The sequence below is a fragment of the Poecilia mexicana genome, unplaced genomic scaffold (genome assembly GCF_051168715.1).
Source record: "Poecilia mexicana isolate PSO_F unplaced genomic scaffold, ASM5116871v1 scaffold_8, whole genome shotgun sequence".
NCBI classification, from domain to species: Eukaryota; Metazoa; Chordata; class Actinopteri; order Cyprinodontiformes; family Poeciliidae; genus Poecilia; species Poecilia mexicana.
In genome coordinates, this window is record NW_028263377.1 from 5,373,247 (window position 1) to 5,391,547 (window position 18,301).

At 41.7% G+C, this 18,301-nt stretch overlaps 1 protein-coding gene across 4 annotated transcripts in view; it reads right to left on the minus strand.

Moving 5' to 3' along the window:
• Positions 1 to 18,301, minus strand: part of nfixb (nuclear factor I/Xb) — a 198,055-nt gene that overhangs the window by 15,092 nt on the left and 164,662 nt on the right. For 2 of the 4 annotated variants that reach the window (XM_015011850.2, XM_088008095.1), the window contains 2 exons: positions 9,931 to 10,059; positions 2,731 to 2,906 (listed from right to left, as the gene is read on the minus strand). In XM_015011850.2, coding sequence (XP_014867336.1) covers positions 2,731 to 2,906; positions 9,931 to 10,059 — 305 coding nt within the window. The remainder of the gene's footprint in view (positions 1 to 2,730; positions 2,907 to 9,930; positions 10,060 to 18,301) is intronic. The other 2 variants (XM_088008096.1, XM_088008097.1) reach the window with 1 other exon arrangement.

Here is an 18,301-nt window from a genome sequence, read left to right on the forward strand (position 1 = left end):
TCACCATGACTGTCTGTGTTTTTCTTGCCCAGAAATATTTCCAAACCTACAAATTTGTCTTTTTTGGTAAACAAGGGCAATGTCTAGTGGCAGTTTCAGCCAGCTGAGTATTACTGTACAGCAACAAATCGGAGAGGAGCACCACATAATTCTCAATGTTACACACAACCTGAGACAACCCAGGTCACTCCAGTGTTTTAATCTCCATCTGATTAAAACCACTCTGAACTGTTGGGTTGTTATGATGGAAAAATTGAGTAATTTTCAAAACACAACTTTTTGAAACCTTGAAACACCTTGACAGTAACCAACCCATTTCTAATTTTAGCATCTCATTTTACACATTTCTGTCAACATTCCGTACCGTCCTGAGAGAAGCCTTTCAAATATCCAACAGATACAAACGCACTTGCAGATGATTGACAAAGAGTTAATCTCTGGAGTCTAAGGATCAGAGTTATAAAACTCTGATCTATGTAGATCAGACTTTTATAAGAGTTACAGATTGCAGCTTCACATATTTCACAAATATGACTTTAAAAATAAAGCAATAACACATGTAGAAAACAACATCTGTTAAATACCGTAACTACTATTTATTGACTACTTAGGGTATTTAACTAGTTAATAAATAAGCTAAAAATGAAAATTAAATGAGACCAATAACATCAGTGAACTTGGTTTTAATCAAGTACTGCTACGCATATCATTGAGGTCAGTGAAACCCAGTGGAAATGTTTGTCATAATCTGATATGCAAACTCAGATCTCCCTGGGTGACAAACTCTGCGCTGAGAGACGGAACACAGCTGAATCCTGACGCTGAGGATCAGTCGGGGATATTTAAAACCAACTGGCATCAACGTCTCTGACAAATTTAGGGCAGTTTGAGGTTCCCCCACGGACTCCAGAGACCTAAACTTACTGAAGGACTCAGGGAAGCTGTGTGCAGACTTTGTGTGGTCTGTTTGTGTGCAGGAAAGGGAGAAAGGACAGCAATGAGAGACACAGGAAGGAAGGTACAGTATACATCCATGTGTTTCTAAGAATTGAAATAACATACAAAAGACATTAAAGACTTGCAGACGCTGACTGGGGGTGAGGAAGGGGAGGAAAACACTAGCTTTGAAGAAGAGCTAAAAGTTAGAAAATAAAAGAAAAGGTGCTCCATCCAGTGCCCCTCTACCGTAAGACTGGCAGACATATTTCTGTCATCACTCCCTTACCTTAAAAGCTTGACTTATTCTTCCTGTTTCACACTCACCAAGCAAAGGGATCCACAAAAATTCCACTAACGTCCCAGTTTCTGCTTTGGAGTCCATATAACATAACTGCCCTAAATTTGTGCCCCTCTGGAGACAGCAAGTCAGCACTCAAAATCAGACAGTTTGCCGATGAGTCCTTTTAGGGAGGAAAAGAGGAAACAGAGCAGCAATGACGCTTTCGTAGCATGACATGTGGAGTGCCTTCAACTTGTGGTGCCACCACAACTCAAGGGGCCTAATAAAAAGCCATGTGGAGTGCCACACATGTCTGTAATGACACATAGTCAAAACCTCTGAGGGCCTGGGACTGCACCTTATTTTCTCTGCTGGTTTCCAAATTCTTCTGCAAGGAAGGGAAAGTGAGATGCTGGAAACACAATTACGGCACGAGGTCGGAGGAGGAACAACACGACACTGGTCTTTTGTCACTAGAGGGAGGTTTCTCTCTTTTCTTTTCTTTTTTCCTGTGTTACTTTGCAAACGGTCTCTGCAGGGTCACTTACACGGAGATGCGGGCGAGGAGAGTCCGCCGTCAGGGGGCGTGCTGTTGGGTTTAGAGTCGGGCATGGGGAGGGGCACTGGGCGGGCCACTGGGGGAGGTGGAGGCAGCAAGAAGGAGCCTGGCATTTTGCTCTGGCCGCTCCCGTTCGGCTGCGGACAACACAAATAGGGTCAAGAGGGCGGCATGCGACAACCCGCAGACACGGAATGGAAAAGGGGAGCGGCTCAAGAAGGCCGGGCCCAAAATATAAACAAATTCATGACGGAAGGAGGAAGAGATGGGGAAAAAAAAAAACTAAGGGAATGAGGTATGCGGACGCCATCTTTAATGAGGGTGTGAAAAATAATAGCCACCACAAGAAGTGATTTGGTGTGGGACCAGGTTCCGCTGAGGCGGTCCGTGTTGGGTGAAGGAGGTTGTGGAGGCAGTGAGAGAACTCTTTGACTGGGCTCATCCATCAGATGGCAAGAAATCAAAAGCATGGGAGAACACTCGTCTACACAATCACAACACCACCAACCAACGGTACCAAATCCCAAGCAACCAAACGGCAACTGAAATCAGAACAGCTAGAGATGAAGACAGTAACACGATGACACAACACAGGACTGGTGTGCTCGACTTGAAGCGTGCCGTGACTGAGTCCCTCTCGTGCTGATGGTTGTAAGCTTCTGAGGGGAGGGGTTGGGTGGAGCAAAAGAAAGAAATGGACAAGAGGAAGAGTGGGGAAGACGTTGGGGTCCGGAACAGGAAACGGCAAAAAAGACACCGACAAGACAATACGAAGATTTCTAGACCAGCTGACTGAACCAGTGTCTGGTGTGTTGTGTTTGTGTCTCTGGTGGTGTGAGTCCTCGTGATGTGAGAGGTAATTGGTGGTATCTTTGTTTTTCCATCAACCTGCCTGCGTGCTTTTCTGTGTTTCAGGCAGCTGCTGCAGGTAGCAGCGTCCCTCCTGCCTTACCTGTCCGGCGGCCTGCCCTGAGCCATCGGCACAGACGAACTGCACAAATTCCTTCAGGGGGTCCTGTCCGGGGTGGTGGTGGTATCGTATGGTGGGGTGGGTGAAGTAGGGGCTAGACTGCTGGATGATGGAGGGGGACGGGAAGTGCAGGGCCGAGGCTGACGCACGGGGACTCCCTGCGAACACAGATATCGGCATTAGTCGGACAGAGGCCGGGAAGGATAAAATAAAGATGCGAGAGACAGATGCACCCGTTAAAATGAAACACAGAGATCAGGTGATGAATGAGTGACAGCAAGAATGACACAAACTGTTACAGATGTGTTTTTTTCCAGTGAGATATATGAAAGTATATCAATACTCCTGAATATAAACAAGGCAACATTTAGATTATGGTGCGCTTAAAGCCACACATTTCACATTCCACTTGATCCAAGAGCAACTTCAGCACACACACTTCATTAAAATCAACTATAGAACATCTGGATAACTTTTTTGTTAAAAAAAGATTTTTAAAAGTCATAAAAATTCAGAAACGCAAGATCAGGCATCATGATTTGGTGATGACAGCGTGTGACGCCAACAGGTAGGTTCAGGGACCACGCAGTTGGTGTGTACCACTCAGTTCAACTATGAGCTTAATCCGTCTTTACTGTCTCTGTGTGTGTATAAAAAAACACACAATAATGGGGGCCAATTAATCTGTTTGCTATCTGTTAGAATATCTAAATGCAATTCACTGTTGGAAAAGTACGTTGATAAAAGTACCATAGTTGCTAAATATATTTAAATGAAAACCGTTTTTTTTTTGGCATCTTAAAAATATGTTTTTTGCAACAAAACACTGTACTTTGAATGTGTCTGCGATCTACAATGTGCCAAGAGTTGGTTGATTCCTGACTCCTCAACATAAGGCCTATATCTATCAGTAAACCTGATTTGTATTAAACCCCCCTCTACCCCGTTCGAGCCCACCAGCACCTTGCTCCGGGCTGCCTGCTCCAAAGTGAAGTCATCTTCCTGCTCCTATAGTCTACCATACTAATCCCTTTACAAACTGGGAGAGGGCCAAGTGCAGGGGGTATGTGGGTGGGTTCAAAACAGGAGGAGAGGAATGGTTGGGACAGAAAGGATACAGCTCTTATCTCCCTCTATGACTTTCCTCCTAATCTCCCCTTTTCCCCAAAATCCCCCCAACTATCACAAAATGGGAATGCTTTATTTATGAGTTCTTGTACATTTAAACCAGCAGCGATAAAAAGACAGAAATGACTTTTTCAGTCTCATACAGCAAATCAGAACTAAAATCTAGAGTGAAAGATGAAATTAAAGAAATGGCAGGAGGAATAGAATAAGTAGCAGAAAGGAAGACATTTTTATTCCCTTCTAAAAAATGTGGGTAAGATGAGGGGAAACATCAAGGAGGAGGAGAGAATATTTTATCAAGACTTTGATTTGGCCATATGTATTTAAATTCTAATCGAAAAAGAAAAGGAAAGCATCGTAAAGCATTGTACAGTAGTTTGTGACTGTGGCCAATCACAGTAGACAGGTGAACATGTACTGATGGATTGGATACAATATCATAGAGAGAGAGGTGTTCTTCAAAATCGACTTCACGAGTAAAGAGTACAATTTAATTTAGTCGAGTTACTTTGCTTAAATTGAAGCCACATTTGAAGTGAGGCGTTTTTTCAGTTTCTTGTAAAATCAGAACTTAGGGTTTCAATTCGGGCTCACACTCCAGTTCAGTAGGTGGCGATAAAGCACACTGAAAGCTGTTTGCCAACTGCCAGTAAAAATAAAAGAAGAAGAACCAGCAGTGTATGTATTTTCTGCTGTAGCTTTAGCTAACTACTAGTGACTAGTTCACTATTCACCTGAAATGTTATTGAGTGACAATAACATTTATAAATTATAATTTTTTTGTACACTTTGGCTTTATTTTTGACTACTTTGACCAGTTAAATTATTTGGCCATTAGTGCTATTTCACATTGTGGCTAATTACAGTTAGCTCTTACATCCTTGTTATCACAGAAAGCTCAAATATGTCCTTAAAATAAGTATAGAGGAAGAGTTTTTTGTTTGTTTTCGATTATGTAGCTATTGTAACATTTATAATCAATGTGTAATATCTAATATTGGCTAAATAATAGCATTAAATATGTCTTTAGGTGAAAGTTAGAAGTTTTAGCCATGTATCCTGAACTTGGCGCTTTGTAGCTCAGGTGCAATGTTTTGTACTACACAAACATTTTAATCAAATGTTAACATTTGGTTAAAACAGTTATATTTAAGAACAACTCACCAGAAGTTCTTGTAGCTATTCAACACTATTTTTTCCCCCTCAAGAACAATTTAGTGACACGAACGTGTAAAAGATAGCTCTGCCTTCTGTCGAAACAAAATAAAAATAGGACTTAAAAGTAAAAGATGACAAGACATCTACAAAGAACACATATGTTCACTGAATGTGATTGAAAGATGGTCAGAGTTAATCAAGGTTGATGCATTTTTTCTGGACTAAATACAGAAGAGAAAAGACAAATATTACAATATTCTGGTTGTCCAGAATTTGGAGATGCCTGTGCATTTATACCAGGTGTAATAGAAGCTAACTACTTGAAGTTTATGCTAAATATTTCCACCAACATCACACTTCTTCTCTACTTCTTTCTCATCAACATCTAAATGTCGATACATACTTTACATAATGACATCATTTTGTTCTTACAGCTCTGCTTTGAGAAGTTCTTCTAGCTTCTGTACTTTAGTTCTTGTAAACTATAAAATGTCCTTGCTAGCAACTTTGTTCATGTTCGTGCCACCTTGGGTACCGATAACCAATTTATCTGTACTTACCCATCACTTTTCACCATGGCTCTCAAAAGTGTTCATAACCCTGTTAAAATGCCAGGTTCTTGTGATGTGAAACAAATGAAATGTTTCATAAATCATTCCAAACCATTTTTTTCCCCATATAATGCAGACTTTCCCAACGAAAACCTACTAAGCCTGGTGGTAGGGGGTGCTAAGGCAGTCCACCAGCCCATTGTGTTTTTGTGTTAAAAAATGTTAAAAGTTAAAAATATTGAGATCAACCGGCAAACCAAACTTAATCTGTCTTTACTTTCAATGTTACTGGTGTACAAAAACCCAGTTTAAAATAAACTAACAAAGCTTAGCCTGGCGGTACGGGAGTAAGTACAGTCTGGTGGCCCGTCAGGTTTACAATACACTGGAGGAAATGCTATGATGTGACATTTATGCTGTATTATTCAAGGAAATGTATTTATTTAAAAACGACAACAAAAAGGAAAGCCGTAACAATGCAGAGCTTCAGGATCAAATGGATCTCATTCCACAAATGTATCACGCAGGAACAGGCTATAAGAAATTACACACGCACACGCACGCACACACACACACACACACACACACGTACTTATATACACACAAAAAGCGAGCGCTCCTTACCAGTATTTATAGTCATTGTGGCCTTGCTAATGGGATTAGACCATACAGTTGTAAAACTCTGCTATCCATGGTCTTTAATAATTTGGTGAATAAATACAGTTATTATTCAATGACTTATTGAAAACAAGCATTTCAGAGAGGTTCATTCTGTGCAAGAAGATTCAGGGGTGTGTCGAAGTATTAGTGGTAAAAAAAAAAAAAAAAAAGTTAACGTCCCAGAAAGGTGAAGAGCTGTTCCCTTAACTGATGTGACTGATTGCAGCACCATGACAGCAACACGTTCTTTCGCTGCAGCATTTTTTGCACAACCCCAATCCGCCTGCCACCGAATTCCTGCGGACCCCGTCTGACATGCAGAACAACAACAGCGCTTATGATGTGGTAAGCACTTTCACACTAAGCGAGGCACCAAATGCAATGTTGAAGTTTGACTGGAAAGAAATCATAACTGTATATAAAAAAAAAAAAAATAAAGAAGCAAAAAAACAAAAAAAAACACACTACAGCTCACCACTACAGCGTCGTGGTGGGAGGGTCGGGGTAGGGGGTTGTCCTGCGATGGTGTGAACGGGCATCCGTCCGCACGCAAAGCGCCGAGATCAGATTCGCCGTACTCACGTCTGGAGAGACGCGGGGGAACGTCAACAACCGCAGGGGAGGGAATAATGACACGGTGGTCAACCTCATCGCCTCACATCTGCTCCATGGCTTAAAAATGCTTTGAAGCTTCGCTGTAGAACTAAAGCACATGTGTAATTATCTACAATGAGCTCCTTCATTGGGTGAGTTTACAAAAGAAAAGCAGAGAAAGTCTCAGTTGGTCTGCGCTGCGGTTTGAATAAATTAATAAAAACAGGGGAGAGATGATTTATGCCTATAACTTCTTTGCTGTGATAGAGCCGGGTCGGAATCGGAGGAATGAGACAAAAAAAAACTACATTAAGTCGTATTAACACGCTAGCAGTCGCACTGCTGATAATGAATTTGGAGAATTGTGGTCTTTGGCAAACAATCACTTTGGATGTTTTTTTGTTTTGTTTTTTTTTGCCAGAATATTGGCACCAGTGGAGGGGGGAGCCTCAGAGATTATGTGAAAATAAATATGCAGGATTCACAGAGGACTAATTAAAAGTGAACAGAGTAAATAGCAGCAGCAGAAGATGAAGTGTTCTGACTTTTTGTTTCGTATTGTAAGCAAGGCTCTCTCCAAAGGCCGGGATGTCTTCGATTTCGGTTTAATCCAAATGTTTCTCTCTTTAAAATCCCCGTTCATGCGAACTTTCTGCTAACAATTTAAGATGTCAAGCTCCGGCTGACGGGATGACGGAATAATTATGACATCATCTGGGCTATTTTGTTTCAATTTTGGGAAGCGCTTGTCAAAACAGCCTGACATGTAGTACACATCTGTTCTACGGAAGAAAAAAAGTGTCCATAGTTTGAAACTCTGCTGTAGTAAAATAAGTGGAGAATTTACAGAATTTTTTTCCGACTCAAGTAAAGTATTAGAATAAAATGTTCAAACACTAATTCTATCAAACTGCAAAAATCTGCTCAACCAATCAAAGACAGCGCCATGGAAACCTCTCAAACTTGTCCAGTTTTTTTTTTTCCTTCTTTTTTTTTAGGAAAAGAAGGAAGGAATTCTGCAAGCGTTGCAATCCGAAGAGCTATTTTTATTTTCAGTCCAGGTCATTAAAACTCTTTTATAGCTGCAAATGTTACTTTAAAACAAAAACAAGTCAACTTAGAGCATTTGATAAGCGTTTACCACAAGAAATGTGGTGATATTTTAATAGAACCACCATTTTATTTCTTCTTCTAGGTTTTATGAGTAAAAACTTTAGCAAAAATGGGATGGATTTTCTTCTATGGGATCTTGATGTTTGTGGAAAATTATGTAAAAAAAATAAATAAATAAAACAATGTAGTTCCAGTCTAATGGCTAGAAAAATTGATAAAAATATTTCTATTTTTCAAATTCGGTGCAATTATTCCATAAAAAGTCTGAAAAAATATTAAACACCTGCATTTATTATAACATCTATATTTAAAAAAAAATCTATTTCTTTCTCATTTTTAGCTTTAATTTCCAAAGAAACGCAGAAGAATTCCAATGTGGTGACATTATAATGAGTCTGTTAAACTGGTGATAAATTCTGCTCTAATTCTGCCCTGACGCAGCATCTTCACACTGAAGCACAGTGGTGGCAGCATCATGATGAGATGATTCTTGCCCAAGGGGATTGGGTAGAGTCGATTGGAAGACGGACAGAGCTAAAAATGGGGCAATTGTGAAAACAAGCCTATAGAAGCGTGCGCTAGAATGGCCTAGTCAAAGTCTAGAAAACTGAAATCTGGTAGAGAATCAGGAGCAGGACTTGAATTTTGCTGGTGCTTCAACAAAGGATGGACTGAGCAGGCTTAATCAACTCACGCTGTTACATTTTTAGAGATGTAACTGTAAGAAGTGTTGAAAACTGTTTATTTTTCCTTCTTAAAGCAACAACAATTTGGGAGTGAAAGTTTTTCCTCTGTCTGTGCTGCAGAAAATCCTCCCCACAGCAAGATGCTGCCACCACCATATTTCACAGTGAAGATGTTAAAAATGCTGGATTTTCCGTTTACTTCACAATTACATACGACATTGTACTGGTTCAGCGCTTAAAGGGGCAAAATTATGTAATATTGACTTTTTTGAACTTTATATAATGTTATACAACGTTATTCCCTCACCAAGAATAACATATTTTCTCTTGCACGTTTGAGAAATAATTTAATCTCCATGGCAAAGATTGAGCTGGGTAGATCTAGTTCCACCTTTGAGGTGAAGCTCCTCCTTGGAGGTGGAGTTTATAGGCTTCCGCCTCACAGAGCAGCTTTCCCCCATAGTACCTCCACTCAGCTCCTTCAGACTAGTCAGCAGTGATTAGCAAACACCTGGTGGATCTGCAAACCTGCTGAGTTCATTACAGGAGCTACTTCTCAGTGAAACACTGGTAAAAATGTTGCTAAAGGGTTAATAGAGGAGCCATGTTATGATGACTTCCTGAAGGTGGACTTTCAGAAAGACCAGGAGTCAAATTTCTCTTAAGTCATATTTGATATAACATTTTCATAACAACTGGAGTTAACAGTTATGTGATTGTGCAATAAAATGACACAATGTGCCTGGAAAGCACATAATACTGCCCCCTTTAAAATCCTAACAGAACACACAGAGGTTTGTGGTTGCAAAGAATTCACAAAAGCTGAAGCGTGAAAACTTCTGCGTGGCACTGCAATCGAATCTGAAACAGATGTAAAGTTCAAGTTTCAAAAGAAGAGTAGACAGATGAAAAAAAAAAAAAAAAGACATCCAGAACCACTTCAATGCTCTAAGAAATACACCGAGCAGCACAGATATTCCACCAACAACTGTCCACCAATAGCCAGGCCCAGAAAAGGTCCAAACAAAACCACACCCAGAGACCCCAGAAGCTCCGCCACCAACACCACCACCTGCACACGACAGAGCAACGTGCCGGCTTCAGATTCCCAACCGCACTCATGCCCCCCACCTCTAAACCGCAGTAAGAGGGGGGAGGGGTGGGTGTGAGAGGGTAGGGGGGTGGGGAGGGCCTGGAAAAAGGGAGGAGGAGATGGTGAAGAGGAAGGGGTTGGAGGGTGTGGGCGATCAGGGAGCTGGGGGGGTTTGTTGGTTTGGTTGGGTTGGTCTCACCTGGTCTCACTCCCGCCAGCATTGGCAGTGGGTGGTGGGTGAACGCCATGCGGGGGGACCTCGTCTGGGAGGACAGGGCGCTGAAATCGAATTTCCCCAGCTTCTTATGAGAACCAGGCGACGAGAGTCCTGGCGAAAAGGGGATCAACAGAATGGCAGAACAGAGACGAGGTTTTAATCAAACATGGCTGCTTTTTGCTTACTTCGACTCTACTCAAGAAAAATCAGATCAAGTCAAAGATAGAAAAAAAATCAACTACTGGATCAGATTCCCTCAATTTGATGAAAAGAAGCAAATAATTACGATTGTAATCAATGGACTGATTGATTGACTGACTGATTGGTTTGCTCATTGATTCCGATGTCCATCTTGACATACATAGGGCTTCCTTTGGGTTGGTTCTCCATACGTTGGTGTTCAGTCAGTGGACCGTACCAGACGGAGGAGGGGGAGTGGGGTGAGGGTCCGGTGAGAGGGCATGTTTTAAAGCAGCAGCGTGAAAAAAGGTGACGGGAGAGAAGGGGAGGAAGGTTTGGGTTGGGGGGGGGGGTGGAGGTCAAGAGGCCAGGGGCTTAGCTTCAGGACAGAGGAGAGCTGGAAGATGCCCACCGATACGGGACTCAATAACACAACATCTAACTATCGTGTTTCTATCCTCACATTGGTAACTTTTTTAAAACAAATCAAACTAGCTCAGAGATAGAGAGCCTTGCAAAGGTTTTCACACCACCTAGAACTTTATCACACTCATTCTTCATGTTACAGCTACAAATATCAATGCTATCAAATGAGAGATCAATGCAAAGTAGTGAATAGTTGTAAAATGAAATAAAAAATCATGACTGCTTTTCAGAGAATGTTGGCATTCAGACCACCTGTAATACATTGAGAGAGCAGCTTTGGTTGAACTAACAGCTACGGTTTGGGGCTGGGCGATGCATCGATTTTATCGCAATTTATCCACTTTTCTGTTTTTGAAGATTTCAGTTTGTGGAAAATGGGATTTTTTTTTCACACCAATGCACTTCTTAGGCTTCCACAGTTTAAACTGATGTCAGCCCTCTTGTCTTATTCAACAAGAGTGTTTTACCGCCTGTATTTATTTTGACTCTAAATTCAAGCCAACCTGCAGAAGGAAGGTTTGACAAATTAACAAGTTTTTAATTTTTAAGCTGCATCACCCAGGATGTATCGTATCATTTATTGTTTAGTGTGATCCATTTCTCATAAGAATTTTGATTTATCGGGGGTGTGCTGTGGTGGTGCAGGGGTTAAGCACAACCCACATATGGAGGCCATAGTCCTCGACGCAGCTGTCGCAGGTTTGATTCCCAGCCTTGGCGACCTTTGCTGCATGTCTTCCCCCTTCTCTCATTACGCACTTTCCTGTCAATTAACTATCAAATAAAGGTCAGTAAAGTAAAAAAAATCTTTAAAAGAAAAAAAGAATTTTGATTTATCGTTCCCACGATAAATTCCAATCAGTGATGTTTGAAACCCCCCAGAAGTGTTCTTATTGTCGGGTCTGTTTGTTTTTTTTTTAGCCACTTTTTGTTCAATGGCGTGTCAATAAATATCAATACGTTTATAAATATAATCAAATACAGTTACTGTGTGCAGCTTAGTGATACAAATCACACTTTTGTATGTTTTGTGGGGCTATGATTGCTGTGTCATGCTGACGCAGCCATAAAATTACTTTAAAAATTAGTAATAAATGGTTTTTAGTGCCACTTTTATCATTATCACAATAGTACCTGAAAATATGGTGATAAAACTTTAAGTCCATATCGCCCAGTTCTACTGCAGGTCTTTTAGGATAGATGGCTACCAGCTTTAAACGGTTGGAAACTGAAGTTTTTCCCTTTCTCTTGAGCAAAATAGTTCAAGTTCAATCAGATTGGATGAAGATCATCTGTAAACATCAGATTTTTTTAGAAGGTTTTGTTGGCTCTAGTGGCCTTTATTTGAAAGTAGTCCAACAGGAAAGAGGGGAATGAGAGAAGTGGAGGACAAGTGGTAAATGTTGCCAGGTCGGGAATCGAACCTGCGACCACCGCCACGAGGACTAAGGCCTCAACACATGGATTGCCCACCACAGCACCCCCATGAACATCAGTTTTTAAGTGTTGACACAAATTTGCAACATGACTGTTGTCTGTACTTTAACTAGCCCATCCTAGCACATCTTTCCATGGTTATGGTCTCAATTCTACTTAAGGCTACAAACAAAGAACCATCTTCTGTTTGTGCTGAAAACACTCATCCCCACAGTATGACGCAGCCACCGCCATATTTTACAATGTGGACGGTGTTTTTAGTGAGATTAAAATCACAGATAGATGCCTTTTTGACAGCGGTTTGATTTTGGGGCATAAGAGTTTTAGGTGTGTTGAACATAAATATACAAAACACTTTTCTGAGTTTTAACAGTCAGAAGCAGTGAGAACCATGAATAATCGTCACCTCAAAATTATCCCCTACTTTGTGTTTATATGCCATAAAAAAATTGCTAATAACACACTTTAAAGTTTCTGGTCATAAGATGAAAAAAATGGGGGGGAAGTTAAAGGGATGTGAATCTCTTTTTGCAAGGCACAGCAAACCGCAGCGTTGCTACAGAGAGCCTCAGGAACTCGAGTCAAAACAAACATGCCCGACCAGCCAGCTCACTACAACGCTTTAGAAATGAATGGGATCCTGAACGGCCTCATATCTGGGGCAGGCTGCGTTTTCCGTCTGATGCCAGCACAACCTGTGCAGCTACATATAGCTGCAGAGGAGCCTGCCAAAACAAACACCAACTGATCCTCTGATGCAGCTCTGACTGTCAGGCATTGTACGCAGCCGCCTCGAGACATGTTGTATTTCATTAAAAGTGCTCCAGCTATTTTTTTTTCTCCCTCTACTGCACACCTACACACACACACACACCTACACACACACACATGTCGCTCAGGCGGAGTGGCGAGCGCTGGGCACGCTGCCAGCAAACGCTTCGTGGGGGAGCCAGAGAAAAATGGAAGAAGTTAAGCGGGAGAAGAGGAGTGACGGCACACATTGATGAACACAATAAAGCGTCCCCGGGCGTCTATAAATGTCAGAGTGGCTAAAAGGCTGTGTAAAAAAAAAAAAATTATATATATAAAAAAACGGGCACACTAAAGTACAGGCTTGGCTCATCGGCGGACCAGAAACATGGCCATAAGTGTGAGCGCCGCAGATAAAAGAGGTTCTCTTCTGTGATGAAGGGCTGGTGTGGTCCATGCTGAGGGAATTTATTTTGATGTATGGCAAACCAAGGGCACAATTTAGACTTCCTGGGTTTAAGAAGGAGCTCCAAATGGTGTATTTGGAACCACAATGTTTAATATACGCTGTCATAAAAGCCCCAAAACAAGAGCGATCCCTTACACTGGGAATATTTAGGAAAATACAAAAAATAAATAAATAAAAATCCATCAGCAACAACGAAAGAAAAAAAGAAAATCAACTTTCTCCCTGAAACATGCTGAGCTCATGTTGCTTTGAATTCACCCGAAAGAATACAGTGATAAACAGAGAAGCGAGAGGCCCGTAAACTACTAAATGGCCCAATATTCACACATATAAAACAAACAGAGTCAAATAAAGACGGCGGGCAACTGCAACACAGCCCGAAGAGATGTGGAAATAGACTTTACGAGCAGAGCGTATAAAGTCTAACAGCAGATTTCTGTGAAGCTGGAGCTTTTTTTAAATGCTGCGCTGGGAATCATCGGTCGCCGTTTACCCAGAGCGTTTGGCGGCGCGGGTGCAGCTGTTCCTGTGTGGGCACCGAGGATCAAGGAGAGGGAAAAAAAAAAGGTGGGAGCCGACACTTATGCTCGGCCACGCGGTTATCGCCACATGTAGGAGGGGAGGTGAGGCGCAGATTATACATCTTGTTCACTGGTAACATGATAAAACAACAACAGAAAAAGAAAGAAGGTGTGATCAGCCTTAAACACACACAAAAAAATAATAAGGTGACATCCATCTGGTTGGAATATTTTATTTTAGTCTGTGTCATATTAGCACGTTATGTAACGAATAGTGTGATGATAGCGTGAGAATAACTTTTTAAAAAAGCAACGTGTGAAGGGAAATGTGGGAAGTTTGCATGAGTAGGAAAAACAAGTTTATTATACTGTTAAAGACGCCGATCAAGACGAGAGCTCTGGTCAAAGGTTTACATTTGTGCATCGGGTGTCAATCACTTCAGGACTTTAAGTGACTTTTTGACCACCAGACGCCCACATGCATGAGCAGAAAACCTGAACAGTTTTCAGGCTCAGATGGAAACAGGCTGAGTTTGGACCGAGACAAACTCCTGACGCACCAACGTAGCAGGTCAGCTCACTGGGACACCGGCAAAGTAAAAAGAGTGTTGGAAGGAAGTTGGAATTAAAACGAGGAACGTCAGATGAAGACGATGAAACAGGTAAAAAGCAAAACGTACTTTACTTGCAAACGACTGTTGAATTAAGTCAATGAATTGTGTGCTGTATAACATAGCGCTGCATATTTGGAATATTTTTATGATGAGACGCCACATGACTGGGAAACATTGTCTTGTTGCCCCTCAGTCAGTCTACGCCACAGGTGTCCAAACCTTTTGTGACCCAGGCAAAAATCGGCAAATTGAAAATTATTATTATTTTTTCGCCATTTAAAAAATTATTTTAAAGAAAACTATTTTCCTTTTGCATATCGAGGAGTAAAATAAAGTGCAATATTTGACTGAAACAAAGCAGGAAGGAATAATTTATTGTAAAGTGTTATTGTGTTTAACACTCACTGTAATAAAAGTTTCCTAACTTTTTAGGTTGAATGTTTTCTGTTTGTTGGTCTGCAAAATGTTTTAATCTGTTCCCAACAACAGAAAGGGGAATCCCTGAAGACCTGTGCAGGTTTAACACGCTGGTTTAGTGTCTGTTTGACAGTAAAATGATGCTGTAAGTTTGGGACCCTACTTACTATGATGTTTAAATGACAAAAAAAACAAAAAAAAAACAAAAAAAACATGGCTTGTGTTTTACTGCAAATTTTCTATTTAAAAGGAAACATTCATAATTACAATGTGGTCCTAAAAGATTATAAAAAAGCATCATTTGCAGTAGTAACGCTAGCTATGCTAATTATGTTAAGCGCAGATATAAGATGCTAAACAGTATAAAATGTCAACTTCATCATCATTTAGTCTTTCTTTTAGTCAGTATTTACTCATTTACTCTCTGACGTCACATCCTGGGACGACGGGTCAAAAATTCTCAATCCTGTTCTTATTTCAGCTCATGTTATGATGCTTAAAACGAATTTTGAATCTGCTGGCATGGGCAGATCAAATCCTAGACATCTGAGATAAAAAAAAAGAAAAACACAACAAACACATTTGATTTTACTTTTTGCATACCTTTATCAGAAATCAGTATTTATTTATTTATTTATTTTAAATGCCACGGATATCTGCATTCCGGTTCGTTGTGAAAACCCTCGTCTGCTGTGTGATGCGTTCAGTGCCCCAAGGGAGACATTTGCAAAAGTACGTAAACTCTGATGATGTAAAAGTGATGCCATCATGGTTGGCTGAGCTTGGATTTGAGAGGGGGAAAAAACAAAACAATCTTCACCAACTGGAGGAGTGAGGATTATACCGTTGCATCATGGGAAATGTAAGATACAGTGTTTATGCAGCTCATACCAAACTAGACATTCTAAATACTAAATATGCTATAATTTCAACTTTCTTTCAAACAACCAACATCACACAGAATCATGCAAGAATAATAAAAAAAAAGTTTCCACTCGCATGTAGAACTTTGATCAAACAAAGAGGGAAAACTAAATCCCACGCACCCAAAAGAATTACCCGCTAGCTTTCAGTTCCTCTGCGACTGCAGGTTTCCGCGTGCCAGCGCCAATTATAAGCAGCCTATTATTCATAAATAACTTTAAATTATACATACTGTTTTTAGACCCTGTGATGATTCCTAATTAGTCACTATGTTGATGAAATATCTGGTGGTATATCAGCGAGGAACAGCAAATGAGGCCCAGATGCCCAGTGAAAGCTTTGTCTAATAGAGCTAACAGAAGTTACTCTGATCTCTCTCTCTCTCTCTCTTACAGTGTGTATGTACACACATACAAAACAGTTGTTTGTTCTTCATTATTTCTGTGTCCTGCTCCTGGCACACTGCACAGGCAGCCTGGCAGCCAATTGCTCCCATGACCCTGCAGTCTTGCCACGCTAACAAGCTAGCGACCACACAAACCGCTGCTGAACCGGTCGGCTAGCGAGCGTGCACGCGCTCGGAGAGAAACAGCGAAACAAATAAGCTTCAGGTGAATAAAAGCAACAGTGTATGTTGGACAGCTGCCGTTCCCTCGTGGCTTTTGTTAGCAGGCGAGAAGATCAGGACAGCAGTACAGTCATTGAAACATCACGTTTTCTGCAAAAGACATATTTGCTCCAACTCTGTCAATATCACAAATGCACGGGGGAACCTGAGCCACTCCCTCTTCACCCAAACACTCTGACTTTCCCCATCACAGAGCAGCAAGAGCGAGCGAGGCAGAAGGAGAAGCAGAGCAGAGCTGAGTGGGACACAACAGACTTCATGATGGATTACATGATCACCTGCTATGCCTCAGAGCCTTTCATTCAGGTAGAGATTCACCTCCAGAGCAGGCAGAGGCAGAGGCCCTCCTCTTCCCTCCTTCTCCTGCCCTCCTCCCTTCTTCTCCTTTTTCCACATCTCTCACTCCCAACACCACCACCACCACCACCATCTCCAGAACAGATGTCTGCTGTAACCCAGTAGCTCCCTTTGCTGTAGACACATGGAGTTGCCATCTGGACCGGAACGCTGTTCCTCTCCAGACTGGTGTGGGGTGTGTGTTTGTATGTGTGTGAGAATGTAAATCAGTTAAAGAGCTCTAATGTAGTTCTTTTCTGTGTGAGCATGTGTGTGTCTGCGTGCGTCGGTGAGTAAGCGTGGCTCGGAGACAGAAGGTGCCTTGTGCACTGATGACACACCTGAGTACCTTTGGTTTTGGTTTGTTTGGATCTTGTGTTGTTTTGTTCTGTGCTGCCTCTCTCAGACAGATGAGGCAGGCCTGGGGCAGGTGGCCGCAGCCCCCAAACAGCTCTGTCTAAACAACCAGCTGGATGAGGTGCCGAAGAAGCTTCACTCACATCCTCTCTACCTTGCCGATGTCTCTTGCAGGAGGCTTGGGTTTTCTCACGTCTCCTCGTGTTACAACCACAAACTTCAGTGTAGTTTTCTGTTTTATTTTCTGTGCATTTTTGTTTTCCCTTTATTCTGACAACCCTAACTGAAACCCAGGTCGCTGAATCGCCTTCAGAAATCTTAGTAAGTAGAGTCTGCCTGAGTAGTAATCTATTAGTTCTCTGAAGGCCGCAGAGGTTTGTTTAGCTTCTTCTCTAATGTTCTTTTAACCAGTTCTTCCCCCACTCAGTGACGGCCAGACTCGTCTCCATTTCCATATCCTGAGCAGTTCATCCATGCAGGATCTAGCTGAGTATTGTATGCAAGCGGTTTGATTGGCGGCAGACTACTTTTGTTTAATGGCCTGTGGATTAAACGACTGGACGGGGCGATCAGCAACGAGCAAGTATAAAGAGAGTTTGAAGAGAAACTGGCCACCCAAGGGTATATTGATTGGTGGCAGACTGCAATCGATGATTTGGTCCGTGGATTTACGTCAACATCTCAACCACCATTGTCAATCTACATCAAGACTGTAGCAGTTGGGCAGGATGGCGAGGTGTAAATTGATAATTCCATGGTGAAACCTTGTGGTCTAAATCTTTCTATCAATTGTGGCAGAAGAGCACATCCAGAGTCAAGTGGACAGGACAAAGAACAAATATACTAAGAGATTTCAAAGAAATTTCAGAGAAATCTCTTGGTAGACATTTTGAGCATCTACCTAGGGGTGAACGCTTAAAACTCCACAGTGATAGGTGTGGAGTTTTGACCACAGTTCCTCCAAGTTTCCCACATCCCCCCAATGCTCCTGCCCACATTCACACCCACTGAGAGGAACTCACTACCAATGGAGACACGGCCAATTTGGCTAAAACCGAATCAAACATTAACCGGCTAGAGTGAGACTTGACAACAGAGGAGAAAGGGCTTCAGAGAACAAGAGTGAACAAACATCAGAGGTCAAAGAACACAACAGACAGGTCAGGGAGAAGAAGTTAACCAAAGAAGTAGCCAAGAGGCCTGTGATCACTCTGGAGGAGCTGCAGAGATCAACACCTTAGGTGGGTGAATCTGTTGACGGGATGACAATTAGCCACAAACTCCACAAATCTGG